Source organism: Sus scrofa, chromosome 3 (genome assembly GCF_000003025.6).
Source record: "Sus scrofa isolate TJ Tabasco breed Duroc chromosome 3, Sscrofa11.1, whole genome shotgun sequence".
NCBI lineage: Eukaryota > Metazoa > Chordata > Mammalia > Artiodactyla > Suidae > Sus > Sus scrofa.
This window is the reverse complement of record NC_010445.4, coordinates 131,226,941-131,254,555: the sequence shown is the minus strand read 5'-3', so window position 1 is coordinate 131,254,555 and position 27,615 is coordinate 131,226,941. Positions and strand designations below refer to the sequence as shown.

General features: G+C 57.5%; 1 protein-coding gene across 2 annotated transcripts; it reads left to right on the top strand.

The window, feature by feature from the left end:
- On the top strand, positions 1-27,615 carry COLEC11 (collectin subfamily member 11). 2 transcript variants are annotated; one of them, XM_005662778.3, is made up of 7 exons: positions 1-137; positions 2,423-2,565; positions 7,844-7,915; positions 21,685-21,756; positions 24,355-24,408; positions 26,467-26,562; positions 26,722-27,615. In XM_005662778.3, the coding sequence occupies exons 2-7, from the start codon at positions 2,448-2,450 to the stop codon at positions 27,111-27,113; spliced, it is 804 nt and encodes a 267-aa protein (XP_005662835.1). In that variant the 5' UTR covers positions 1-137; positions 2,423-2,447; the 3' UTR covers positions 27,114-27,615. The 2 variants fall into 2 exon arrangements, with proteins under 2 accessions (XP_005662835.1, XP_005662838.1); XM_005662781.3 differs by lacking the exons at positions 1-137; positions 2,423-2,565; positions 7,844-7,915 and adding an exon at positions 15,654-15,810.

Below are 27,615 nucleotides of genomic sequence, written 5' to 3'. Positions count from 1 at the left end.
TTGCAGATAACGCCCCCCGCCTGATGTGCTGGGAGGTCTGTCGGCCAGGCGCTGCCCGCCGTGAGGGACCCTGGAGGCCCCGGGTGCCGTGTCCCCTCAGGGGCGGTCAGGACACCCCTGCGTGGTGTGTGCCTCAGGTAGGACGCTGTGTGGCGGGGAGGTGGGGGCAGGACGGCGGAACCAGCAGCTGAGGCGGGGGTGGGGATGGAGGGTCCCGAAGGTGCCGAGGCCGGAGCTGGGTGCAGAGGGCCCCGCTCCTGGGTGGGGTCTGCCCAGGGATCAGGCACCCGAATCCCCAGGCTTAGTGGATCCGTAGCTGACCCACAACGAGGCAGTCACTTGGTGACTTGTCAAGCTCTGTTAAGTTCATACACATTCAGAGGGGCAAAGCACTTTCTCCCAATTCCCAGCCAGGGCACAAGTGGCTGCAAGCCCCCCGTTCCTGACCAGCCAGCGAGGGCTCAGGGGCCTGGCTGATCCCCTGTGGGTGGGGCCGCGGGAGACCAGCTCATGGGCACCCATGACCAGCTGCTCCGTTTCAGGCTCAGTCATGGGGGTCCCAGGTTTGGGGGAAGGGCAACTTTCAAGGGCAAACAGGGCCACCTTCCTCGGGGCAGGGGGTCATCCAGCCTCCAGAACTGGACGAGACACAGGTGTCACTGGCACCCCCACCCCCGCCTTGACCCCTGGCTGCTAAGCTGGTGTCACCAGAGGAAGGCAGGCAATGGGCGGGGTGGGGGGAGGTCGGTCGGCCAGGAAGACCTGCGAGGCTCCCAGGCTGTGCTTTTCCACGGGCGTTTGTGGAACCTGGTACCCCTAAGACGCTGGGTCCCGCTGTGCGTACTTAATGAAAATGGGCGATGGCATATGTTTGGCCAATTAAGTTGCATTTTTTTCATTGCCTATTTCATTCTCATAATGTTTTTCTATTAAGAATTCCAAATCGAATTTCCTTTCCCCTCTGAAAAGCCGGCCCCCTTCACCGAGGGAGGGTCTGGGCCTCCCGGCCCGGCCAGAGATAAGGGCGTTGTCCTCAAAGAGGCCCTGGCAGAACTGGGGTCTCCCCGTTTATACAACAAAATTCCGACAAAGGGGATGGAGGGAGCCCAGCCCGTGTGGGCCCAGGCTGCGGGTGCGCTTTCCTCTTTTCCGTGGCTTTGACATCCGCGCGAGCGCAGGGAGCGGCCACCTGGGGAGGCTGTTCAGCCTCTCATGGCATCTTCATCGCCCTTGAAACGAGGGACCTTGCACCTTACAAGGTGGCTGGGGGACTAAATGAGGACCGTGTCTGCGTTTGGTCCACAAACATCGGCGCCTTTTCTCTGCACCAGACACCCGCACCAGTGCACACGTAACCGAAACCAAAGCCCGTTCTTGCCGGGACACGAGGACCCGCCTTCCTTTGCTGCCGACAGGCGGGCGGGAGAGCGGCGTCCCAGCGTCCGGAGGTCTCCGTCCCAGCCCCCTCGCCACCACTTCCGAGCTGTGACCGAGGGTCCCCACCGGGTTCCTGACCGTGACGCTGGAATGATGTGCAGACCTGCAGAGGGTCACCTGAGCATCATGGTCCCAACATGGTGGAGGGGCCTCTCCCCACCTCGCCCTGCAGGGTCGTGCCTGTGACCACACGTGGGCAGCCGGGGCCTCGCTGCAGGACAGCTCTGGTTCTGCGGCCGAGCGTCGTAGTTTTCACGTCCCTCTAAACACGGCTTAGGATGTGAAGAAGCAGGAGAGGCTCCCGGAGCAGCGCCTCCCAGATGGTGACACTGTGACCATGCGGTCAGTGGGGCGTCTCCATGTGAATCTCTGTCTCGGTGAGAGAGACACAGAGAGACAGACAGACAGAGAGACAGAGATGAGAGATACAGAGAGGCAGAGAGAGACAGAGACAGAGAGACAAGAGATGAGAGAGACAGAGAGACAGAGACAGAGAGACGAAGATAGAGACAGAGATAGAGATACAGAGATGAGAGACAGACAGAGACAGAGAGACAGAGACAGAGATGAGAGAGGGAGGCTGAGAGGGACAAAGATGAGAGAGACAGAGAGAGACAGAGATGAGAGACAGAGACAGGAAGAGACAGAAACAGAGAGACAGAGAGAGAAGGACAGACACAGAGACAAAGACAGAGTGACAGAGACAGAGACACAGAGATGAGAGGGAGACAGAGACAGACAGAGGCGCACGCGCGCGCGCGCGCACACACACACACACACACACACACAGAAAGACAGAGCGATGAGAGAGAGGGAAGGAGGAGAGAGAGGGACAGACACAGGGAGATGCAGCAAACGCCGGGCGCTGCTCCAGGACCCCTGCGCCCTGGCCCCTGGAGGGTGGCCGGCGTGGCCTGCACACTGTCACGGGCTGTCGGCTTTTCGGAATTCCCGTCACTGTTTATTCCCTCCTTCCTTCCTCCAGGAGTCAGTGTCCCGCGGGGCTCAGGATGAAGAGGGCTCTGGCTCTGGTCGGCCTGGCCTTCCTGTCGGTGCTGCGAGCTGGACGCCCTCAGCAGACGGCGGACGACGCCTGCTCCGTGCAGATCCTTGTCCCCGGCCTCAAAGGTAATGGCCACGTGGGCCTCCCAGGCCGTGGTCGGCGGGCAGGTGGGGCGCCTTCCCGGGCCCGGGGCCGGCTCGGGCTCTGACCGCGGGCAGATCCGCCCCGTCGGAGGCCAAGCTTGAACTTCACAGCGGCCACGCCGTCTTCAGGCAGGGATTCTGTAATTCTGAAACTGGCCGTTCACTTGCAGCTCAGCCCTCTCCCCAGGCCCCCGTGACGGCCACTGAGGTGTGTCCCGGGCACTGCAGGCGTCACCCCCAGCGACCCCAGAACAAGATGCTCTCACGGGCCCTCTGTGCCGGTGCGGCCATTCGAGGCTCAGGGCAGTCTTTGCCCAGTCGGCCCCTGGCTCCCACGCGGGTCCCCGAGGGCTCCGTGTTCCTTCTCCCAGATCCAAGCCGCCTCTCCGACCGGATGGGGGGGGCACCGGTACGTGGGGAAGATTTTCATCTCAGAAAGTCTCCAGTTTCTGCCAGGCATGGGCAAGAGGCCCCAGACCTCGGGACCCCCAAGCAGGACCTGCTCGGTAACTTGGGGGGCCCAGTGCTCGTGAAAATGTGGGGCCTCCTTGTTCAAAAGTCAGAGGAATTTCAAGACAGAGTCAAGGCGCCTCCACCCTGGGGGGCGAGCTTGACCCTTGGGCCTCGTGCTGCTGAGAGCAGAAGGGAGGGTTCCGGTCCCCGACCCCACTCTGTCCTTCCGTCCCTTCCTCTTGGGGGCATGTATTATTTTTCAAAGAGTCAGCAACTTTTTGATTTTTTTGCTGCACTCTCGGTGCGCAGAAGTTCCCAGGCTAGGGATCGAACCTGAGCTGCAGCAGTGACAGTGCCGGATCCTTTAACCCACTGCACTGGGCCGGGGATCGGACTCATGCTCTGCAGCAACCTGAGCCGCTGCAGTCGGATTCTGAACTCACTGTGCCACAGTGGAAACTCCCAAAGCAGCAATTCTACTGGAGAAACTTCTGATTATATTTATTGAAGCTCCTAAATCTGGATGTCTTGTTCTTTTTAAAGGTTGCAGGGAGTTCCCGTCATGGCACAGGGGAAATGAATCCGACTAGTAACCGTGAGAACGCGGGTTGATTCCTGGCCTCGCTCAGTGGGTTAGGGATGCGGTGTTGCTGTGAGCTGTGGTGTAGGTCACAGAGGCGGCTCGGATCCCACGTTGCTGTGGCTGTGGTGTAGGCTAGTGGCTGTACCTCTGATTCGACCCCTAGCCTGGGAACCTCCATACGCCATGAGTGTGACCCTAAAAAGAAAAAATTAAAAAAAAAAATAAAGTTTGCAGCTTTGTTGAGGGATCATTGACAAACAGGGACGGACAACGCGATGCTTGAATAAGCAGGTTCATCGTGACATGACTGCGGGGTCACAGACACGCTCTGTCCTCACCCCATCGCCCTGGGTGCCTGCTCGTTCTCACGCAGAAATGTGGGGTGTCAGTTCCTTCCCTGTGATGAGCTGTGCTGACCAGAAACAGGAGGAGTTTCATTGTTCTGGGGCTTATTTTGGGCAGCAGGGGCAGGGGTGGAGGAGAGGCATCTATGGCAGGAGAGCCAGTCTGGGGCTTCTAAACAACCAGAGTTCAGGAGCTCCTGCTGTGGCGCAAGGGGATCGGCGGCTTTTTGGGAGCGCTGGGACACAAGTTCCATCCCCAGCCCTGCACAGCGGGTTAAGGCTCTGGCGTTACCGTGAGCTGTGGTGTAGGGTCGCAGACACGGCTCAGATCCTGCATTGCTGTGGCTGTGGTGTAGGCTGGCAGCTGCAGCTTCACTTTGACTCCTAGCCTGGAATCTCCATATACGGCAGGTGCAGCCCTACAAATTGGGAGAAAAAAATAAAAATAAAAACAGTCTTACTGTCAAACGATGCACAAGTCCTCTTTCTGCTTCAGTCGGGAGAGTCTTGGGGACACAAGGCAATGTTTGGGCTGTTCGGGCACCTTCTGGCCACAGGTGGTTGCTGGAAACCTAGTCTGAGCAGCTGGGAGCCGGCGGTGGAAGCTGGTGGAGTCGAGGCAGAAGGTGTCAGGCCAGCAGCTGTGCCATCGCTTTCTCGTCCAGGAGGAAGGTCCAGTGGGGCAGGCAGCCCTGCTGTTCTCTGATTAGGGTTTTGCTGCCCCAGGACATGCGGTCAGGTGGGAGGTGAGAGCTGGCTTGCTGCTGGTCTGCCGGCCTGGCTCCATCTGTAAAGTGGACGAGGTCCCTGCCATGGGGCGGGAGGGGAGGTTAAATTGTGGGGATCCGTGAAGGCCGTGTGAACGCCTGAGTTGAGCTGTGAGTTGTCTTAGTCCACCAGTCTGGCGGGCGTGCCTAGCGTTACTTTGCCCCGAGTGCTGGGGGCAGGCCTGGGGTCAGGCTCTCCCGCGTGCTCTGGGGGATGCTGCTGGCAGGATGGGCTCCCAGTCCTGGGGAGATGGGGCGGGGACGGTGACAGCCTCCAGCCTGGATTCTCCACAGACTATTCTTACCATCCTGCAGGCACTGGGTCGTGCTAGTTCCTGCCCTAAGTCCTGGGTGGCGTTGAGGGGGCCGTAAGCGAGGGTCCGAGCGCTGTCTGCTCCCAGCCTTCCGGCTCCTCCCACCTCACCTGCCCAGGTGTCCCGTTCTCCGCTCCCTCTGCCTGGCTGCCTCTCCCTGGTCCAGCGGGACTCCGTTAAAAGCCCCTTCGCCAGGGAGGCCTTTTCTGATCGCAGCCTAAATCATGGTCCTTCCGTGGAAGCTGTCGCCTCGCTTGAGTCTTGTTCCCCGTGTTGCGAATGCGGATTCTGTGTCCATCTGGTTCCCATTCACACGGTTGCAGCCTTGAACAAAATCCTGTTCCTCGCGATGGCGCTTGTAGAATCTTCTCTTTCTCCTTGAGGCGCTGCGTGTGGCTCTGACACGTCTGAGTTCTTTCCCCTCAGCTTCCCCGCGGGCGCTCTGTGGGCACGTGCACCATGCCCTTTCTTGCCCTTTCCTTAGCGCCAGGAAACCACGGCCATTCAGTCTTCGCAGCTCTTAGGGCGTCAGTGTCTATGCTCCTCTCCTGGAATTCTCGTAAGATGGATATTGGGATCTGGGAGTGTTTTCTGTCGACTCTCTCAACTTGATAATTTCACACCCGCAGCTTCTGCTCTCTTCGTGCTGCATCGTAAATAATCCTTCAGCCTAAAATCTTTTGTCTCACGCCTCAGCTTTTATCCTTGGCCGTTCTGTTACGCAGCCTATCCAGAGCACAGGTTATTTCAAAAATCTGTTTCACGCCCGAGGTCCCTGGCTGGCCCCTTTTCCATTGCTGTTTGCTCTTGTCCACAGATGTCTGTTTCCTCCTGTCTTTATGGGAATATTCAGAGCTGCCTCATGAGTTCTGTTTCCTGTGTGCCCTTCCTCTTTCCTGACGTGGGTACCTCTCCAATGTCTGCTGATTCCCGAAGGTGAGAGCAGTCTGTGAGTGGGCACTTCCTGCTTCTCCAGATATTGATACTGTAGTGATGTCCTTTCTTTTGAAAAGGTCAGGAAAACAATCGAGAAGGACCTAGAGACTCAAAGGCCCATGCAGGTGCCAGGCGTGTCAGCCACCCTTCAATAGTGGCTCCGTGGAGCCGCCTCGGCTGGGGCAGGGGTGGCAGTGACACGCCAGCCCTGCCTTCAGGTTTGGTTGGCACTCGCTTTGCTTGTCTCGTGTTTACCGGGATTTAAATGGAACGCAGCCTCCTTTAGGCCAGGGGACCGGTGTGGGGAGTTTCACTGGGGGATCTGTAAGCTCGGTCAGGCCTCTCACCAAGTGGAGGTGCAGAGACTTACGGGGAATGAAAGTGTTCTTGAGTGTTTGCCTTGCGCACAACTGGGGAGGCCCCGCGTGTCAGCATCAGCACCCACTCCTGGGGCAGGTGCACAGAGGAGCCCATGGAAAGGTGTTAGAGCAGGGGCCCCGTCATGGGAGCGGGGAGACGGGGGGGGGGGGCTCGGCAGCAGCTTCCCGGGGAGGCAGGTGAGAAGGCAAACAGGTGCCCAGGTGGGCTGGTGACCCAGGCGGGGCGGCAGGTAGCGTGTGAGAGAAGCCTGGGTCTGGGCGCCGGCCCGGTGCTGAGCAGCTGGAGGACGGGACATTATCTATAACCACCAATACCATGGGCTGCTGGTGGATCTGAATCTCCTCTGAGAAGGGAAGTTTGACGGGCTCTGTGTTTTAGGAAAGTAGTTCTGGTGAGAATTCGCGTGAGGGTGGGGGAGGCTGGGGCGGGGCCTCGAGGTCCCGTCAGGGCTCTATCCCCTGCTCCCTGCAGCCTCTGTCCTGCAGGTGTCCCCGCCGTCGGCTTCGACCCTGTCTCCTGCCCTGAGCAGTGATGGCAGGCTCTGTGTCCACCACTCCAAAGCTGCGATGCAGCTGAGCCCGAGGCCCGAGCAAGAGTGGGACATGGCAGAGGGTTGCGGCTGGTGATGGTTTGCAGGCCGGGCAGGTGCTTGCATTTATCCAAAGAGGGAGACAGGAAAGCCGAGACCACCCAGGGCCCTGGAGTCTGGGAGAGGCGAGGTGTCAACAGCAGAAGCAGGAAAGTGCACAGAAGAGACTCACTTCTGGGGAAAACCACGGGTGGATTTGGGACACACTAAGGGTGCGGGGTACCTGGGAGACTTAATAAAAAGCCTGTTTCTGCACAATACAAAAAATAAGGCAGAGACTAGAGGAAGGTCCTGATAGAGGGTCAGGATCCGTGATGAAGACTGGCGAGCTTGGGGCTCAGGCTGCGAGCAGTGCACGCCTGGCCAATGACAGATGCATGTGTCACCTGGTCACAGGTGTCCCCATGCTGCGGGAGGACCCTGCCCCCAAGCAGGTGTGCCCTCTAAGGGGGCTCATGCCAAAGGGACAAGGGGTGCTAACAGCTGTGCGGGTTTATTCTTCCCGAGTGGATGGTCCACAAGGCGGATGAGAGAGGCCCGCAGGGACTCGGTCCCGAGAGGACGCTGGGGGACACTTCCTCTCTTCACGGTAACCTGAGGGCAGTTCCCGGGGGTTCTGGAGAGGACGCTGGGGGATAACTGCAGAGGGACAGCTGTGTCTCCGAAGGGAGCAGGTGGGACAGGGAAGCAGAGCCCGGAGAACAGACCAGGAGCAGCAGGAGCCCTCCGTGGAGGGTGGGGTCTGGCAGAAGGGCTGAAACCCCGGGGAGCGGGGAGAGGGGGGCCTGGCTGGTGGCACAGGCATGTGAAGCTCACTCCTGCTATCCCTCCGCGCAGACCCCGGAGCCCCGGGCTCAGAGCGGGGGTCTAACGGCCTGTGACTTCTTCCACAGGCGATGCTGGCGAGAAGGGGGACAAAGGCGCGCCGGGACGGCCTGGACGAGTGGGCCCCACAGGAGAGAAAGGTACCTGCCGCCCCTGGGCCCCCGAGGGTACCGTGTGAGCGGGGGCTGGGGGAGGGCAGGCGGTGGGGGGTGGATTCTAGAGGAATTGACAGCAGTGCGGGTCTCGGGGATGAAGCCGGGCGCAGAGAGGGCTCTGGAAGCAGGGCTCCTCCGCTCCCACCCCGCCGGCGCCTGGAAACTGGGTACCTCCTGGGAGGGGCGCATAAGGAGATGGTTCCTGCCCAGAGACCCAGCCGCCTCTCCCCAGCCTGGTGTGCACAAGGGGGCGGTTTGTGATTGCTCCCCCTGCAAGTGCACTTATGCGGGTGTGCACGCAGCTTCCGAGGGGCGTGAGCAGACGGAGGTGTGTGAGCGGAGATGGGCGCAAACAGCACGCAGGACAGAGCCCGGCGCTGAGTGGGGCACCGAGGGTTACACCCTGGTCCCCGGTGTATGCTGACTGGCCTCCAATCACCGGGTCTTTATGAGTAAAAGAGTATCCTTCCGCCTGCCTCCTGGGCTGCCCTGCAGCTTTCAGACACAGATGCCACCTAGGAAGTAGCTGCACGTACGCGGTCGTGTCAGTAGACATCACCGTTAGGATAGACTTACTTGTTCTGCTGTCAAGTTTCCGAGGTCGAGAAAGCTGTCTCGGAAGCGCTTTGTCGGCTTACACACAGCTCGGTGGGTGCAGGTATCCAGCTATCCGGCCGGGCCCAGGCAGCCCCCAACGTCGTACTTAGGCAGTTCCCAGTACATAAATATTTTTGGCCACACCCATGGCATGTGGAAGTTCCCAGGCCAGGGATGGAACCTTCGCCAGAGCAGTGACAACCCTTGATCCTTAACCCCTTAGCTACCTGGGAACTCTCCTTTCCACTTTGAAAGACGTTACTGTAACAACACAGATAAAGGGCATTATGTTTTTAAGCCCATACCCTGTTCGTTTTCATTTTCGCCTGTGATTCATGTGGAGCCCCTTTTTTGAAATGTACAGTCAGCGAGTTTGGCTTATGCGGCAGGTGTGGCCCTAAAAAAATAATGAATAAATAATACATAAACCAATGATTATCATGGCCCAAATTTCCAAAGGAACAGAATTTTTTTTTTTTTTTTTGGTCTTTTTGCCATTTCTTGGGCCGCTCCCGCGGCACATGGAGGTTCCCAGGCTAGGGGTCTAATCGGAGCTGCAGCTGCCAGCCTTCGCCAGAGCCACAGCAACACGGGATCCGAGCAGTGCCTGCGACCTACACCCTAGCTCATGGCAACGCCGGATCATTAACCCACTGAGCAAAGCCAGGGATCGAACCCCCACTCTCACGGTTCCTAGTCAGATTCGTTAACCACTGCACCACGACGGGAACTCCCCAAAGGAACAGAAATTATTCACAGTGCCTAGTGCCCTTCCTGCCCCCTAGAAACCCAGTCCCCACCAGCCGCTGTTAGGTTGATTCATCTGACAAAGTATCAGACGGATTTTGTGATCTGCTTCCTTCCCTGCTCCTGTACAGACAGATGCGCAGTGTCTGTACAGCATTTTCCTCGTTCCGCTTAACAGTGGACCTGGAGGTCGCGCTACGGGAGGACGCATAGTGTTTGCTTCCACACAGCGGCGAGGTGTCCGTGCTTATCTCACCGCCGTCCTGGTACTGGGCGTTTACATTTGCCTAGGCCTTTGCTGCAGTCACCCGGTAAATGTCCTTTTTCTCGAGCACGAGTGTAGCTTGGAGCTAAATTCCTGGCGGTGTAACTGGAGGTCACAGCGCACGTGCGTTTCAACGGTTGGTGCACGTTTCCCTCCGAAAGGATCGCATCCGTTACCCTCTGTTTATTGAAGCACAGGAAGCCCCGTGGTCCCCACCGCCTCAGAAGGCTGCCAGGCTTCAGGCTGTGACAGGCCCCACCAGAGGGGTTCTAACCTGGCCTCTCTCGTTAGCAATGACATCTGCTCATTTTTCGTGTGTTTGAGTCATTTGTATTTCTTTCCTTTTTTCCTTTTTTGGGTGTTGCCTTTCTGTCTTGTTAAAAAAACTCTTCTTGGGAAGTTCCCTCTGTGGCGCAGTGGGTTAGGGATCCAGCTGCGGTGGTTTGGGTCCCTGGGGAGGCGCGGGTTTGATCCCCAGCCCAGGAAACTTCCTTATGCCGTGGGTGTGGCCATGGGGAGGAAGAAAACCCTCTTTTTGGGTTCCTTTCTTTCTTGATGTGAGGGGTACTCTCTCCCGGACCTGACCCTGTGTCCGTCCTTAGACTACGTGGCCAGGAGTGGAAGGAGGAGCTTGGAAGAGGCTCTCGGTGCTCAGGCTCTCCTCCCGGGGCCCGTGACTCCCGCTCTCGCCAAGCCGCCTGCTCGTGTTTGCTGAAAGGGCGGGAGGAGTTCCCATCATGGCTTGGTGGGTTAAGGGCCCCGACATTGTTTCTCTGAAGATGCAGGTTTGATCCCCGGCCTCACTCAGTGGGTTAAGGATCCAGTGTTGCCACGAGCTGTGGTACAGGTTGCAGATGCAGTTTGGATCTAGTGTGGCTGTGGCTGCAGTGTAGGCCTCAGCCGCAGCTCTGATTCACCCTTTAACCTGGAAACTTCCATGTGCCTCAGGTGTGGCCATAAAAAAAAAAAAAAACCCAAATCCCTGGAGTTCCTGCTATGGTGTGATGGGATTGGAGGAGTCTTGGAAGTGCTGGGACACAGGTCTGATCCCTGGCCCGGCACAGTGGGTTAAGGATCCGGCTTTGCAGCAGCTGCAGCTTAAGTTGCAACTGTGGCTCAGATCTGATCCCTGGCCCGGGAACTGCATATGTCACAAGGTGGCCAAAAAGGTAAAAAACAAAAACAAAAAACAAACCAAAAGACAAACCAAAAATTTAGGAGGGAGTGACGTCCCGGGAGGCCTGGTGAGAAGCGAGGCAGGGGCGGTGGGGGCGGTGGGGCTGGCAGATGCTGCGCAGCTGCGCACGATGAGGAGAGCTGGCCGGGGGGCGGGGGGGTGCTCCACGGTCACATCTGAGTTTGTTTTCTCAACTATAAAAGAGGGCGGGGGGTGCACAGGGACCTGAGTGCTATGTAAAGTTCTTGGGTTGCAGCAAAAGTATCTCAGAACTGAGTGCTTATCATTTTTTCTCGGTTATTCTATTTCTCATAAAAATTGAAAGCACGGTCATGGTGCTTGTTCTGAAACGGACACAGCGATAAAATGGGGGTTCCTCTATCGTCTTGGGGTGGATGTTGCCTTTCAAAGTCAACCACATGTCCCGGGACTCTGGATGGTGGCAGGTTCCTATCCGTGAGGCCGTTTCCCTGGTTTTTTCAACATAACCGTGTTGGAGCCCCGTGCACGGGTGGCAGCAAAGGCCTCCTTTCACGACGACCTGACTCCTCTCTCATCTCCCTCATCCAGTATCGCCGACCTTCGGCTCTCTCACCTCTCTTGTCATGAGTCCCTCTTCTCGCTCCTGAAGGGCAGTTCAAGGGCACGGCGGCTAGAAAGGCCTTTGCAGGAGCGTCCGGCTTGGCTGACGAGGATGGAGGCCGCTGGGCGGGGGGACAGGCTCGCCGCCGTGTTCTCCGTCACCGACTCCCAGCTCGAGTGCCGTTAGGTGCTGCGGGCCTGGGGAGGCCCCCTGGAGCCCTGAGCCAGTGGGGACGCAGACGTGGGCCCTGCGGGTAAATGGAGACAGAAGGCTGCGGGGACGTGGGGGGACTTGGGCTGGATCAAGAGACGGCCTTGGGGGAGTTCCCACTGGGGCGCAGAGGAAACAGATCCGACTAGGATCCACGAGGATGCGGGTTCAATCCCTGGCCTCGCTCAGTGGGTTAAGGATCTGGCGTTGCCGTGAGCTGTGGTGTAGGTCGCAGATGAGGCTCAGATCCCACATGGCTGTAGCTGTGGGGTGGGCCGGTGGCTGCAGCTCCGATGTGACCCCTAGCCTGGGAACCTCCATATGCTGCAGGTGTGACCTTAAACAAACAAACAAACAAAAGGAAACTGCCTTGTTTCAAGGTTTTCTGACACCTGGCAGGAATGTGTGCTCATGGTGGAAAATGTGTGTGTTTCTAAAAGTGGTGAGAAAAGTCACCCATAATAAAACCACCCGGAAGTAACCACTTATTTCGGTATGTTTCCTTTCGGGGGGGGGGGTGGCTTTTTTTTTTTTTTTTTTTGCTTTGTTGTAACTATAAGGTATATTAAATTTTTTCGATGTAACATCTGATTTTAGGGTGAGCATTTTTTCTGCTGTAAAGTCATTTTAATGCATGTCCACCATCCTTGTACCTTAAAAGTGCACTCGGGGCCGCGTGCGCCCGCTGGCGTCCTGTGTGGGGCGAGGGCAGGAGGGAGCTCAGACCCTGCCCTTCCCGGTCCCATCAGCTGCCTCACGGCAAGCCCGCCAGTGCAGGAGGCGCGCAGCGCTTGATTGCTGAACTTGCTGGGGTCCGGCAGAGCCGAGAACCGCTTTGGTCCTGTTTTTTTGCTACTTTGTGGAGTGTAGGGAACAAATCAACCCCAGTGGGATGTATTTCCATGATTGAATCGTGGGGCTGTTACGTAGAAATCTAGGAAATGTCCTTTTTTGGGTGATCTTGTTTGTTTGATTGGCTTTCTGTTTGTTTTTGGCCACATCCTCGGCCTGTGGAAGTTCCCGGCCAGGGAGCAAACCTGCGCCGCGGCAGCACCCTGAGCTGCTGCAGTGCCGACGCCGGCTCCCTAACCCGCGGCACTACGAAGGCGTTTTTGGATGATCTTTAAGAGGCGGACTGGCCATGGCCTGATAGAACTTAAGAGAGTAAATTAGGATATGAGAACAGACATGCGATTGACTAAGATATTTACAAAAGGACACCGAAACCGGATGGGAAAGAAATAAATCAAAGTATTAGTAGACATTTCTGGGTTGTAGGATTATGGACTTTGAAGTTTTCCTATTTTTTTTTTTTTTGGCCACACCCTCAGTGTGCAGAACCTCCCGGGCCAGGGATTGACCCCGAGCCACAGCAGTTTTCCTTTAAAAAAATTTTTTTTTCTTCTTGTTCTCAGGGCCGCACCCGCGACATATGGAGGTTCCCAGGCTAGGGGTCGAATCAGAGCTGCAGCTGCCAGCCTATGCCACAGCCACAGCCATGCCAGATCCGAGCCATGTCTGTGACCGGCACCACAGCTCCCGGCAAGGCCGGATCCTTAACCCACTGAGCAAAGCCAGGGATCGAAATTCCGTCCTCCTGGATGCTAGTCGGGTTTGTTAACCACTCAACCACGATGGAAACGCCCTTAAATTCTTTGCATTTTCTCCTCTCGTATTCCGTATTCCTGACAACGAGAATGCACTCCGTGTTTGATGTTGGCACGTTTCGTGGCGGTGGCGGTGGTGGTGGCCGGGCCTGCTGGCCGGGTCGGCTTAGCCGGAGGCCGCGGGGGTCTGCAGGCTCTGGCGGCGACATCCCACGTGCCGGCCCGGCTCCCCGTCAGCACGGCAATCCAGGGCGGCAGAGCTGCAGGCCGCCGGGAGACCCCGCAGGTCTGCAGCATTTTCCGGCCCCCTTCCGTCCTGCACCCCGGCTCCGGGGGCCGGGGCCCTTCCCACTCCGCCCACCGCTTTTAGCTGATGGTCGGTCCCCGGGCGGGGGGCGGGGCTTCTGGCAGCTGCGCGGGAGGTGCGGTGACGGCGACGGCGACAGCTGCAGGGCGGGGGTCGGGCCTGGCCTGGTTTCAGCATCCGCTCTGTTCCTCCTAAGCAGGCATCGGGCTGGATCTGGGTACCCGTCCCCGGGCTTCTCGCAAGGGACTCCCCGGGGGTGGGGAGGGTGGGGAGGCGGGGACCCGCTCCACACCCCCTGTGCACCCCGAACCCTAGGTTCCAGCCCGTGAAGGCAAAGGAACGACGTGCTCGGGTCGGAATCATTCCCAGTTGTTTAATTAAAGGATGATAGTGACAACTTTACAACAGCAGGCCTGGTGTACAGTCGGGGCTCCGTCGGCTGCCTCGTTCCTGCTTCCACGCTGTTCCCCCACGGGCACTGAACTCGAGGGGGGCCCTCCCTCGGCCCCAAACAGCGACCCTTCCACCCGCCCCCTTCAGTCACCCGGGGCTTTTTTATTTATTTATTTTTTATTTATTTTATTTATTTATTTTTTGTCTTTTGTCTTTTTGTTGTTGTTGTTGCTATTTCTTGGGCCGCTCCCGCGGCATATGGAGGTTCCCAGGCTAGGGGTCCAATCGGAGCTGTAGCCACTGGCCTACGCCAGAGCCACAGCAACGCGGGATCTGAGCCGCGTCTGCAACCTACACCACAGCTCACCGCAATGCTGGATCGTTAACCCACTGAGCAAGGGCAGGGACCGAATCCGCAACCTCATGGTTCCTAGTCGGATTCGTTAACCACTGCGCCACGACGGGAACTCCACCCGGGGCTTTTTTAAAGTGGTTATGTCGGCGTGAGGCTGTGGGGATGTTTCCCAGGAGGCAGCATGAAGCCACCCTGAACCCGTGGTCGTGGTGATGGAATGCACTTACACTGTTCTCACTTGATTTTCATTTTTTGGAAATTATTTTCACTGGAATCATTTTCTTCCGTCTAAGTTTTCCCAGACTCCTTGAGCAGTTTTAAAATTTTATTTCTTACCTGCCTCCCATCTTCCCGCCTATCGCCTCTGCCATTCTGGGCTTTTGCCATCACAGTCATTATTCATACCTGGTTGAAAATATCAGCTCGAAATGGTACAGAGAGGACCTCCCATCAGTTTTTGCTTAATGACAATTTTTCCCTGTGTAGTTTTAGCCACGTTGGTTTTATTTCGTGACCGTCACTCCTAGCGGTAACATTCTCTGTGACTAAAGAAGACTAAATGCTCAGGTTTACTTTTTTGCCAGTTTATGAAAAAGCGTGAGCAATTCCCTCCAGACGGTTCAGAATCCGCCCCCCCGCCCCCCGCCGGGGCTTTTCCATACCCTTCTGTCCTCTTCCTTCCCTGTCACCTCATTCCTGACAGGCGACTTCACGACCCTTCAAGGACCTGGTCCTCAGTCGAGTGTTTGGAAAATATCTTGAAAGTCTTGCAATGTCTTTTTTCTCCTTCTTTTTTGGCCACCTTGTGGCATATGGAGTTCCCCGGGCCAGGGACCAGATCCTAGGCACGGTTGCCCGCTGTGCCGGGGCCAGGGATTGAACCTGCATCCTGGTGCTGCAGAGATGCCACTGATCCTGTTGTGTCACAGTGGGAACTCTGTCTTGGAATATCTTTGAAACCTGTGGGGGACCTCGTCTGTGACCGAGGGTGTCAGGTGTGTGTGCACCTGTCCCTCCCCAGGTTCTAGAAGGGTCTGTGGGCTGAGACTTCTAGAGTCTGGCTTGGCTGGGTTCTTTCCCTGCTGCCCATAGTGCTGACAGCTGTGGTCCAAGGATGCTTCTCAAACCATGGGGACCAGCTGGGGATGGAGTTAAAATGCAGGTTCAAATTTGATTTTGGGGGGTGCGGCCTGAGATGCAGTAAGTCCGCCAGAAGCATGCCCGCCTGCTGAGGGGTCTTGGCCTGCAGATTGGTCACGAGGACCTGGACCCCCCCCACACCTGGTGCCTGCCTCATCTCAGCCTCCACGAAATGCGAGCTGTGGAGCTGTGCGTGTGGGGCTGGTGGCGGGGGAGGGGCTGATGTGCCTTGTGCGGGGTGGGGGGTGGGTTCTCTGGTCACGCCGCCAAGCAGCCCTCCTGCTGGGAGGAGGATGCGCCTGCGCCCCTTCCCTGGGGTAGCAAAGGCCAGCCCCAGCGGCGGAGCCTTCCTGCTGTCCCCTGTCCTTTATTGAAATGAGAGCGATCCCACATGTTTAGCCTGCATGGCTGTGTGCACACGGCGCAGGGCTGGCTTTGCTGACGTCACCTGCTAAAATGTGTCATCTCAGCTTTCAAGTCTTGGTCCCCAGACACTCAGTTAAGAGGCCTCCAGGGCACCTCGGCCCACAGGCTGGGGACCCTCCTGGCAAACCAGGGGGAGGGCAACCCTGTGTCAGCGACCAGCTTTCTGGGCTCTAATGTGCACATCATCTTTGTTCAAAATCGCTGAGGAAGCTGGATTCCAAGTGCTTTTATTCGCCTCGTCTCCACTTCAAAGGGTTGTGTGAGGGCTTCATTAAAATGAATAAGCATTACCAGCCTGCTGCGAGCTGCCCCCATTCCTGTGTGTGTCCAGAGGACAAACGTGTGTGAGCACACTTCTCATTAGCAAAGAAGGGCATCACAGCAGTCACAGCCCCCTGGGGAATTAAAGGGACAGGATCTCAGCGAGTCTGGTGCATTGCCGATCGTCCCACAGAACCAGGGAGGGGACATGTGTTAGCTTTTTGCAGAAAGCTTCTGTTTGGAGGAAAGCCATAGCCTACCCGTAGTTTGAGGGCTCACTGCTTTTCTGTCCCGCACCCGTGCCGAGGACTGTCTGCAGTTAAAGCAGGTCAGCTATGCAGGCGACCTTGGGTTGCTCCGAGTGGAGTGTGCGGACAGCTGGGGAGTCAGTGGTTCCCCTCCCTCTCTTCTCCGACACACCCCGAGGTAGAACAGCCCTGGTAGGAACTGCAGCCCGCACCCTCTCGTGTGCAGGGGTCCTGGTGCTGGTTGTGCACATACACGTGTGTGTGTTGTGTTTGTATGTTTGAAGGTGTTTGTGTCTATGCGTGAATGTAGATGCGTATGTCCGCATATATGTATGTGTATGAGCATTGTGCACATGCGCACGCATGTGTGTGTATGCACATGTGTATGTGCATTTATGCATGTGTGCATATGCATGCATGTGTATGTATATCATGCATTTGTGTATGTATGTGTGCATATGCATGTGTACACATTTGTATATGTATATATGTGTATGCATGTATATGTCTGTACGTATATGTGTATATATGTACACACGTGTATATGTACACATACATGTGTGTATATGCACACACATATGTGCACACGCAGTGTGCACGTGTGTATATGCATGTGCAGACATGTAGATGCATCTGTAAACATGTGTACACACATGCTTATGTACACTACACGTGTATATGTATTAATGTGTACATGTGTGTATGCACATGCAGCTGTACATATATGTACACACATGCACAATGTGTGTATGTATAAACGCATGTACACATGTGTATACACACGTGTATGTGCATGCTTATACATATATGCATGTGTATATGCATGTGTACGTGTACATGTATGTGCACACGTATACATGTATATGTACATGTACACGTGTGTGTATTATGTGTACGCATGTGTGTATGTATACACATGTATACAGTGTATATGTATATACACATACAAATACATGTGTGTATGTAATCTGCACATGTATATCTATGTGCACACATGTACACATACATGTATATATGTACACAATACAAATGTGTGCACATGTGTATATGCATGTGTGTATATGTAAATATAGTGTGTATGTGTACACGTCCATATGTGTGTATTACTATATGTTGTGTATATGCATGCACATGTCTATGTATATGCATGTGCGCAATGCATGCATATGTGCACATGTATGTACACATGTGTATATGGATGTGTATATACAGCAGTATGGTGTGTATGTGTACACATTTGTGCATATGTGTATATACATGTATGCATATGTATATGCATGCAGAGTCTGTGTATCTGTATTTATGTGTGTATATGTGTATATGGATGTGTATATGCATGCACGTGTATATATGCACACACAATGCATGTGGGCACAGGGGTGTACATGTGGAGATGTATATGTATGTACACACATGCATACATGTGCATATATGTGAACATAGTGTTTATGTGTACCCGTGTGTGCACATGTGTATTTGCATGTATGTGTATGCATGTACAGTCTATGCATGTGCACACAGGTGCGTATATGTGTATAAGCATGTCCATGCATGTCTATGTATACACATGTGCATGTGTGCAAATGTTGCCCAGCACTGTCACCCCACAGCAGGCACCCACAAGTAGTGGCTGCTGTCACTCTGCTCCCTCGGAGCGGGACTGATGGTCATGGCAGCTCTGGCGGCTCCGTCCACCCCAGGCCCGGCTGTCCCCAGCCTTCCCCACAGAGGCCCTCTTGGGGGCTCTTCAGGAGGCCTTGTGTGACCAGGTCTCCTCACATCTGAGAGCCTGGGGCCTGGGCCCCGAGGAGGAGGCTGCAGTGAGGGCTGAGTGGGAGAGGCCTGGCTGCCCGGGACTCCTCATGGATGAGCTGGCCCCCATTTCCCACCTTCTGGGGTCTGGAGAGGCTTGCCTGTCTCCAGGAGCCCGCAGCGCCCTCAGGCCCGGCCTCTGCAGCCTTGGTCTGTGGCTGGGTCAGCAGGGATGAGGGCTTGGGCCCTGGACGTCATCACAGCCCTGGGGCGATGTCGGGTGCTGGGGGACCTGAGGTGTGATGCCGCTTTGCTGGGGAGGAATCGAGGCTGGGACTGTGACTCATCCAGGGCTGTGCAGGTGGAGGGCAGGGACCTGGCCTGGCCCGGCCGCAGGCGGGGCCCTGGATCCCTGGACACCAGTGGTGCCAGCTAGGGGACCCGTGGTGGGCGGTGCCCTTCATCTGAATTCCAGCTTCTCTTCCGGGGCAGAAGGAAGGTGCGCCGTCCTCTGGGGCAGCCCACAGGTGAACGATCCTTCTCTCAGCTCCGGAGGCTGGAAGTCGGAGGCCGTGGCCGCCTGCTCCCCGTGTCCGCCTTGCCTCGGCCTGCGGTGCCCCCCAGTGTCTCTTCCTCTTGCAGGGACACCAGTCTGACGGGCTGAGGCCTTCACCCTTTGACCCCAGCATCCTTCCTGACCCCCTGAAAGGCCCGGTCACTGGGGGTGAGGGCTTTACTGTATCAGTTTTGGGGCCACACAACTCAGCCCGTTAAGAGGGGGTAAAGGCACTAACACCGTGAGACTGAGATCCATCGAGACGTGTGAACGTGCTCTCCTGGCACACGCCGGACCTGGCAGTGCTCTCATGTCTCTTGGAGAGATGGAAAAACCTCTGCTGCTAGCTCCAGGTTGCACCCGGCGCCCCCAGTGAGGGGGTTACAGTGGAATCTCAGCCAAGAGAGGGGCCGCGCCCAGGGTCTGGCCCATCCTGCTCCAGCTTTGGGGCCTGGGATCACCCAGGGGCGTGTTCGAATGCAGATTCTGGTGCTTGGGCTGGTGGGGCCTCATTCTGCGGGTTTGTGCAGGTCCAGGTGGGGTCTGCGGTGCTGGGCGTGGACCCCAGGTGGGGAAGCAGCCTCCTGACTCCAAGGCTCTGCCTTCAACCACAGTTCCAGCGGCTGACACTTAGTCCCAGCGCTGTGCCTGATGCTCCCCCACCAGTGCTCGTGTTTCCCGCAGCGCCCACGAGGTGGCGCCCTTGTTGCCCTGATGGCCCCGACTTGTAGGTCAGAAAGGCACAGAGAGGCACAGCCCAGCGGCAGGGGAGGACCAGTCGGCCCCCAGGCCCGAACTCTAAACTCCATGCGGCCTGTACTGTGGGCCTGGGTCTCTGACAGGACACCACTTCGCAGAGAGAAAACAGAGGTGCAGAGGGAGTCCGCCTTGGAGGGCAGAGCTGGGCTGCAGACCTGGGGCTGCCTGAGCCCCCTGGGCCTGTGCACACGGGCTCCGGCCCCTCCAGCCACCCCGAATCCCAAAGCCCAGGGGTCCATGTTGCTGCAAAGGCATTATTTCATTCTTTTTATAGCTGAGTAGTATTCCGTTGTATGTACGTACCACATGATGGAACGGATCTTGGCTGTTGTCTCTGTGTCTTGGCTGTTGTGAATTGCGCTGCAGTGAACACTGGGGTCCACGTAGCTTTTCAAACGAGGGTTTTCTCTGGACAGACGCCCAGGAGTGGGCCTGCTGGGCTGTGTGGTGGTTCTGTGCTTAGTTTTGCAGACCCTCCATACGGTTCTCCATGGGGGCTGCATCAGTTTGTATTTCCAGAAGATGTGGTACCGTGTAGGAGGGGTCCCTTTGCTCCACACCTTTTCTAGCTTAGGCATTTTTTTAGTTCATGTTTTTGGCCCGTGTTACTACAAGACAGTGCTTATCAGTGATGTTGGTCCTATTAAGCGTAGTTGATGGATTGGCTGGTGGATTGAAAACCGTTTTGTCCCTGAAGTCTCTTTTCCTTTTCACTGCTCTGCCATTGTACTCTCAGCGAATCCATCAGGTTGAAATGGTGTCATAACTCACCACAGAAAGGCTCTATTCTGCTGACCCTGGAAGGCCCGTCGGGTGGCTGAAGCAGGGCCGTCCCAGGTCCCAAGTGGCTGAGGGGAGGGCAGAGCTGGCCCAGCTGACGGAGCCCAGAGATGGTTACTTGACTGAGGCTCCCCCTCTGCCCGGCTCTGCAGGAGCTGTCTATACCCGGGGTCGGGCTTCTTCTCCCCTGGTCCTGACTGCCTGCCCCTCCCTCCGAGACCCTCTGGCTCCCCGCCCTCGGCCTACAGCTTCTCTGGGCTCCTCATGAGCACAGGTGTCAGTGCCTCCTGCCCCCCCCTTCAGAGCAGCGAGCGCTCCTTCCTCAAAGCGGAGCCCCCGGGGTCCCCGGCTTGCTCTTCCCGCTGGGGGCCTTGGCCTCTCTGGGCCCCTGGGTCCAGGTCTGTGACAGTGGTTACCGTTGTGGACTTTGCGCTCCACCCCCCAGCTCCCAGGGGCCTGCTGGACACCCGCCTCACCTGCCCCCCGGGATTCGGCTCTGGCGGGTCGTCTTCTACACCTTCTCGATCCTGCCCTCCGGAAGCGCACCCCCAGCCCTGGATCCAGGCCCGCCCTCGTCCACGCGCCTCGCGCCGGTCACTCGGGCTTTGTCGTCTGCCTCCCTGAGATGTTCTCAATCTGGGCAGTCCCCCCATCCCCCCTTTCTTCCTCGGGCCGCCTCCAGCTGGTGCCTGTGCTCCCCGACGGCCTGTCTCTGCCACTCGTGGGCCCTCTACACGTGTGAGCAAAGACACGGCGACACGGACCCCGGCTGCCGGCTCCCTCCCCCCACCCCCCGGAGCCCCCAGCTGGACTGGGGGCCCCTGCCTGGGCCTCCTCAGAGCCCATGCCTCTCCTTCCACACTGCTTGTTCGTGGGTGACAGCAGATTGCCTCTCGCCCCGCTCCCCGCAGCAGACTTGGAAGCCTGTCGCTCTTGCGTCCCCAGCATCGCGCACAGCACACGCCGTGTGCGGCAGGAGTCGCCTGACTCCCGTGAACTCCATCTGTGCCATGAGTCCCTTCTGTAACCAAATAAGAGGGCTGCATGCACGTCTCTGTGGCCCACACGGGGCCCGATGCGGGTGTAACCCGGCCCTGCGCGTGTGTGGCCGCGTCAGCGTGGCTGTTCCCTGCACCTGTGTTCCGTCCTCTGACCTCGGCCTGGCCCCAGGCTGGGGACACCACAGACCGGGGAGCTCCCGGCTGGAAGTGCGCGGTTTGAAGGCTCCTGGGTTGAGCCGAGGACTCGGGGATGTCGGGGTGGCAGCCGCCGTCTGCAGTGTGTGTGACTGCAGGGCAGGTGCATCTTCTGGAGGAAAATACAGCTGGCGGCGTGAAGAAGCTTCTGGTGTCCAGTGCACACGTGACCTTGAAGAGATTAAGCTAAGAGCTAGAACCGTGTTTAGTCTCCTCGCGTGCGCACGTGTGTGTGTGTGTGTGCACGTGCATGTGTGTGTGTGTACGTGCCTGTGTGTATGTGTGTGTGTGTGTGTGTGTGTGTGTGTACACGCACGCACGCACGTGAGACAACGACAGGGCATCTGCTGCATTACCTGTGCATCAACCAACTGTGATCTCATTGTTTTCCACAGGAGACGTGGGTGACAAAGGACAGAAAGGCGGCGTGGGTCGCCATGGAAAAATTGGTCCCATTGGTTCTAAAGGTATTTCCGAAGCACCCCTGGCTCACGTTCCCTCCCAGGCCCCCCCGCCCCCGTTACTGCGAGAGTGATGGGCTGGTGGTCGTGTTTATTTTGTGCTCTTTACACATGACAAGGTGTGTCCCAGTGTCGGGAGCCATCAGAGTTGACTGCGTCACTGGGGGTGGGGGTGGGATAGTGGGGGGTGGGGAGTGTCCCCCCACAGGGCTCACATGCCGCCCGGGTGGAAAACCAGGAGCCCCATTTGACCAACAGAAGGACCACGTTCTGGAAACACTGTCTGCCACCCTCCAGCTCGGGTGACTCAGCCTTTTTGAGACTGGGGGTGTTTCCAGGAGGGCAGCAGCGGGGAGGGAGTGGCACTAGTGCCCACGTGACCTCGTCTGCCCTGCACGACCCTGGAGGGTGGGCGGCCTGGGAGGCGAGGCCCCCGGGGCAGTTAGGAGGTTGCTCAGTATCATCCGGCTCCTCCGCCCTCATCCTCACTCAGCCAGAGAAGGTTTTCTGAGCCCTGGCTTATCCTGAGCCCATGCTGACTCCTGAGGGCTGGGGGAGAGGGAGGTGAACCCCCCCGCCGTGAAACCTCCTGCAGGGCTCCCCACAGGTCCTGTCGGGGGTGCTCCAGCAGGAGACCGAGGCTGCTGAGAGGTGGGGGGCAGGAGGGAGTTTGGCTGTGGTCCCCGAGTGTCTGGGCCTCACCCTGCCCGGGGGCTTGAGCTGTGAGTGGGTCCAGTGGTCCCCCCACCTCCCCCGCTGGCCCAGCCTGGCCCTGGCAGGAAGGGCCCTTGGCTGGGACTGTGATGGACAGTGTGGCCAGCTCAGTGGCTCCTCCTGGCGAATCCTGGGAAGCAGCTGTCACCTGCGTTCGTTAAAGAGCACACAGGAGTTCCGGTTGTGGCTCAGCAGGTTAAGCATCTGACATAGTGTCCCTGAGGATTCGGGTTCCATCCCTGGCCTTGCCCAGTGGGTTGAGGTTCTGGCATTGCCGTGAGCTGTGGTGTAGGTCACAAACGCAGCTTGGATCAGATGTCGCCTTGGCGGTGGTGCAGGCCAGCAGCTGCAGCTTAGATTTGACTCCTAGCCTGGGAACTTCCATATGATGCAGGTGTGGCCTTAAAAAAAAAAAAAAAAAAAAAAAAAAAAAAAAAAAAAAGAGCACGCAGGTATCATGACCTGGAGTGGGCTATGAGAAACTGGAAAGAATTCGCAGAATAGTTACGTAGTTTGTCATTTTAACCATGTTAAGTGTGCATTTCAGTGACATTAAGTATGCGTGCAGCGTTGTCCGACCATCACTGCTGTCAGTGTCCACCTTGTTTTCATTACCCCGAAGAGAAAGTCTGTCCTCTTAAAGTGCCAGCGCCCCACCCTCCTCCAGCCCGATAACCGCTCATCTGCTTTGTCTATGAACTTGCGGACTTAGATGCTTCCCGTAAATGGGATCAGTCGATGTTTGTTCTGCTGTGTCTCGTTCCACTTCCCGTAATGTTTCCAAGCCTCGTCGATGGAGCCCGTGTCCGAACTTCCTTTCTTCATGAGGTGGAATGATGCTTTGTCGCATGAATGGGCCTTTTATTTATCCGTCCACCTGCTGAGGGCCACTTGGGCTGCTTCTGCCTTTTAGCTACTGTGAAGAATGCAGTGGATATTGGCTACAAGCTGGGATGTGCTTTTTATTGATTTATTTATTTAGTTTTTGGCTGTGCCCACAGTGAGTGGAACTTCCCAGGCTAGGGGTCAACCCCAGGTCATAGCAGTGACCCAAGCCACTGCAGCAACAATGCCAGATTCTTTTTTTTTTTTTTTTTTAATGGGGCCGCACCTGTAGCATATGGAAGCTTCCAGGGGGTGGCGTGGCCCGGGGCGGGCCCTGTCTGGCGGAGGCTGGAGCCCGGGTGTCCTGGAGGCTCTGCCTGTGTGACCCCACGCGCCTCAGCGTGGCTCCTGCTCTCTCCTCTGGATGAGATCTCACCTCTCGTGTCCGTCTGTCTTTGACGTCACATGTCCCACCTGCACTTTCTTGTCGTCATGAGGATACACCGAGAGAACTGGCCTTGGGGCTGACAGCGTGTTCTAGCAGCCGCGCTGCAGTTTTCCAGAATCGATTTAAAGAAGGATCGTCCGATCATCTCTGAGGTCCCGCGATGTATGTTCCACGTCACATAAACAGAGCCTGAAGAATCCATCACCCAGAGAACACCTCCCAACTGCGCACAGCACGAGGGTCTGGCAGTCTCGCACCCACGCTGCGCACAGCACAAAGGACAGTGCTCATCTGGGCTCTTTTTTTTTTTTGTCTTTTCAGGGCCACATCTGCAGCATACAGAGGTTTCCAGGCTAGGGGTTGAATTGGAGCTGTAGCCACTGGCCTACACCACCGCAACACCAGATCCGAGTGGCGTCTGTGACCTACACCACAGCTCACAGCAGTGCCGGATCCTTAGCCCACTGAGCGAGGCCAGGAATTGAACCCCCAGCCGTATGTTACTAGTTGGGTTTGTTACCCCTGAGCCACAACGGGAACGCCTCACCTGGACATTTTGAACTCAGGAGATATGTCCCATTCGTGCTGGGTGACTTTGGCTTGCTTCTCTTTTTCAGGTGAAAAAGGAGATTCTGGTGACATAGGACCCCCTGGCCCTAGTGGAGAACCAGGTATGGCATAAAAATGTCCAAGGATTTTTTTTCTTTGTCTTTTTAGGGCCACACTCGCGGCATATGGAGGTTCCCAGGCTTGGGGTCGAATTGGAGCTGCCGCTGCTGGCTGACACCACAGCTCACGGCAACGCTGGATCCTCAAGCCACTGAGTGAGGCCCGGGATCGAACTGCGTCCTCATGGATGCTAGTCGGATTTGTTAACCACTGAGCCACGACGGGAACTCCAAGGGTCCAAGAATTTAAAAAAAAAAATCTTAAAATCGCACTTTTAAAAAGCAAAGCTCACGACCTAAAGCGGCAGTGGGATGGAAACCAGTATGCGTGTGACAGACTCTCCCGTCTGTCCCGCTTACTCCGCACTCGACCTCCTGCTTCCTGCCTGTTTGCACCTCCAAGGACTTGCGGTCACCACCTCCGCACACCTCATCGCCACTGGGCTCAGACCCGTGTGTCCTAAAGCACGTTTTCCTCCTTTGCTAACGCGTCTCTGGAGCCTCCGGACCCCAGCCTCTGACCCCTGCGCGCCCCAGAAAAGCACGTCTGTTCTTCCTGGCTTTTCTCCTCTTGCGGGATGTGCTTGCGGCCACCTCCCCACAACTCTGCTCTGCTGCCCCCCCAGAGGTCGCGGGGGACCCTGGCCCAGCTCCACCCTTCCCTCTCTGGTGCCAAGGCTGCTGGCGGGCGACCTCCCATCCTCTCTGCCAGCCAGCCTCCCTCTCCTTCCTTGTCTCTTCTCCGAGGAGCCGTCTGCTCCCACCCGCTTTCTCCGGGGCTTGGCTTGCTCCCTGCTCCCCCGCTCCTTGGGGTTCAGCCTCACAGCAGCCCTCACTGGCCAACCCGCCCACCTGCCTGGCACCAACCTCCACCCCATGTCCCTCTGCCCTCTCCCACCGGGTCCCGTTGCCCCTGAGCAGCCTCCCCACCATCTGCCCATCAGACTATCTCCCAGGCTGTCCCCAGGCTGTCCTGTTTCTGTCCCAGCCACCACCGCACTCAGCTCTCCTGGCTGCTCCGCCCAGTTATGGAAACACCTCCTACCTGGTCTGCACATTCCGGGCGCGTCCCACACGTGTGACCGCAGGGGACACGGCGCTGATACCAGATTTAGTGGAGATGTGGTGTCTGTGTCCCCCGGTGGGTGGGGGGGCTGTCAGGCTTGCATGGGGCCCATCTCTGCAGAAACCCAAGACCCAGACCTCAGTGAACTCAGAGACCGGGTGGATCTGAGAAAAGGCCGGTTACAAACCAACCCAGGCCCAGGGTGGGGTGGGGTGCCCACACGTGGGAAGGACCCTGCGTGGGGGTGGGGAACTTTCTGCCGGTGAGGGCGGGGGGTGGGGGGGGTGGGGGGGGAATGGCTGAGGGTTTGCAAGGCGGGGTCAGACACTGAAGCGCAGGTTCAGACTTTGGTCGAGGGCCGAAAACGCAGTGCGCCGGGATTTCTCAGGAGGCGCAAAGCCCTGCCCCTGGCACCGCGGCATCAGAGCGGAGGGTCGGGGGTGAGAGGGGGGCCCTTCCAGGTCTGCTGGAGAACCTGAGGCCAGCTGCGCTGCCACGCGGCCGGGCCCCAAATCCTGTGACGGCCAAGGGACGGTCAGAGGAGGTCCCCGAGCACGGAGCCCCTCCCAGGCGGAGGATCGGGGCCTCTCCGGGGTCTGGGAGAAACGCGGAACCGAGGCACGTGGGCCACGCAGAGTTGATGCAACACCCCTGGTTCCATCCCCACCCTTTCCTCAAACGCCTTGTCTTCTCCCCACCTCACTGTCCTGAGCCACCGCCGTCTTCCTGGTGACTGTCATACCCCGCCCCCCGGCGCTGGGCCACCCCGCCTGGTCTCTGCACCCCCACTCCTTTCTCCCCACGACCAGAGGGACACCGGGGCACCTCGCTCTGCTCCTGGCGCTCCCGGGGCCATCCTCTAGCCCGCTTCGCCTTCGGGATCAAGTCTCGGTTCCCCATCACGCCCTGAAAGCCTGCGGGCTCGGCTGAGTCCCATTTGTACCTTGGGGAGGGGGCGCCTCCTCGGTTCCTGAGCTGGGCCCTGGTCTCCGCAGGCGTCCCCTGCGAGTGCGGCCAGCTGAGGCAGGCCATCGGCGAGATGGACAACCTGGTCTCCCAGCTGACGGCGGAGCTGAAGTTCCTAAAAAACGGTATGTGCCCCGGGGGCTTCCCCGCCCGCGCCTCCCCCGCGCCGTGTCCCTGCCCGCTGCTGGCGCGGCCCCGAGGGGACGGTCCCCGGCCACCCCGTGCGCCGCGCCCAGTTCCTCTGGGAGCCGCGGGCGCGCACCCCCAGCCCTGCCTCCCCGCAGCGGTGGCCGGCGTGCGCGAGACGGAGCAGAAGGTGTACCTGCTGGTGAAGGAGGAGAAGAGGTACGTGGACGCGCAGCTGGCCTGCCAGGGCCGGGGCGGCACGCTGGGCATGCCCAAGGACGAGGCCGCCAACGGCCTGCTGGCCGCCTACATCGCGCAGGCCGGCCTGGCCCGCGTCTTCATCGGCATCAACGACCTGGAGCGGGAGGGCACCTTCGTCTACGCGGACCGCTCGCCCATGCAGACCTTCAACAAGTGGCGCAGCGGGGAGCCCAACAACGCCTACGACGAGGAGGACTGCGTGGAGCTGGTGGCCTCGGGGGGCTGGAACGACGTGGCCTGCCACCTGACCATGCACTTCCTCTGCGAGTTCGACAAGGAGCACGTGTAGCGCGGGCTCGGCTTCTCCAGGGGCCGCGGGGCCGCCTCCGCGATGCGCGGGTGGGGGTTCTTCCCAACACGGGGTCCCCGAGCAGGAGCGCAGGGCTCCCCGCAAAGGCTCCTTTTCTGAATCTTGGAGCATGGTGCGTGCTTAGACGAAAAGGCGGTGTTTCTGGGTATTATTTCTGAAGAACTAACGTTTTATTCACTGTGTTGTCGCCAGAATGTTCATCACGTAATTGTTACTCACAATTGCTCTTGGCTTTGTCCGAAGTATAAAAGGAAATCTTTGAATATTGCAGCTGTTAGTACAAACAACGGTAGTGAGGTCTTAAGTTCCTGTCATCCTTTTAATTTCTATATGGAGAAGGATCCTTTTTGACCAATGCTTCTGCAAAGCACATTAAAATATACATTCCTTTTCACTATTAGCCAAGTAGGAACAATTTTGCTTTGCTGCAAACCCAGTTTCCAGGAAAAAGAAAAAGAAAATCTGTGGAATTGAAACCGAA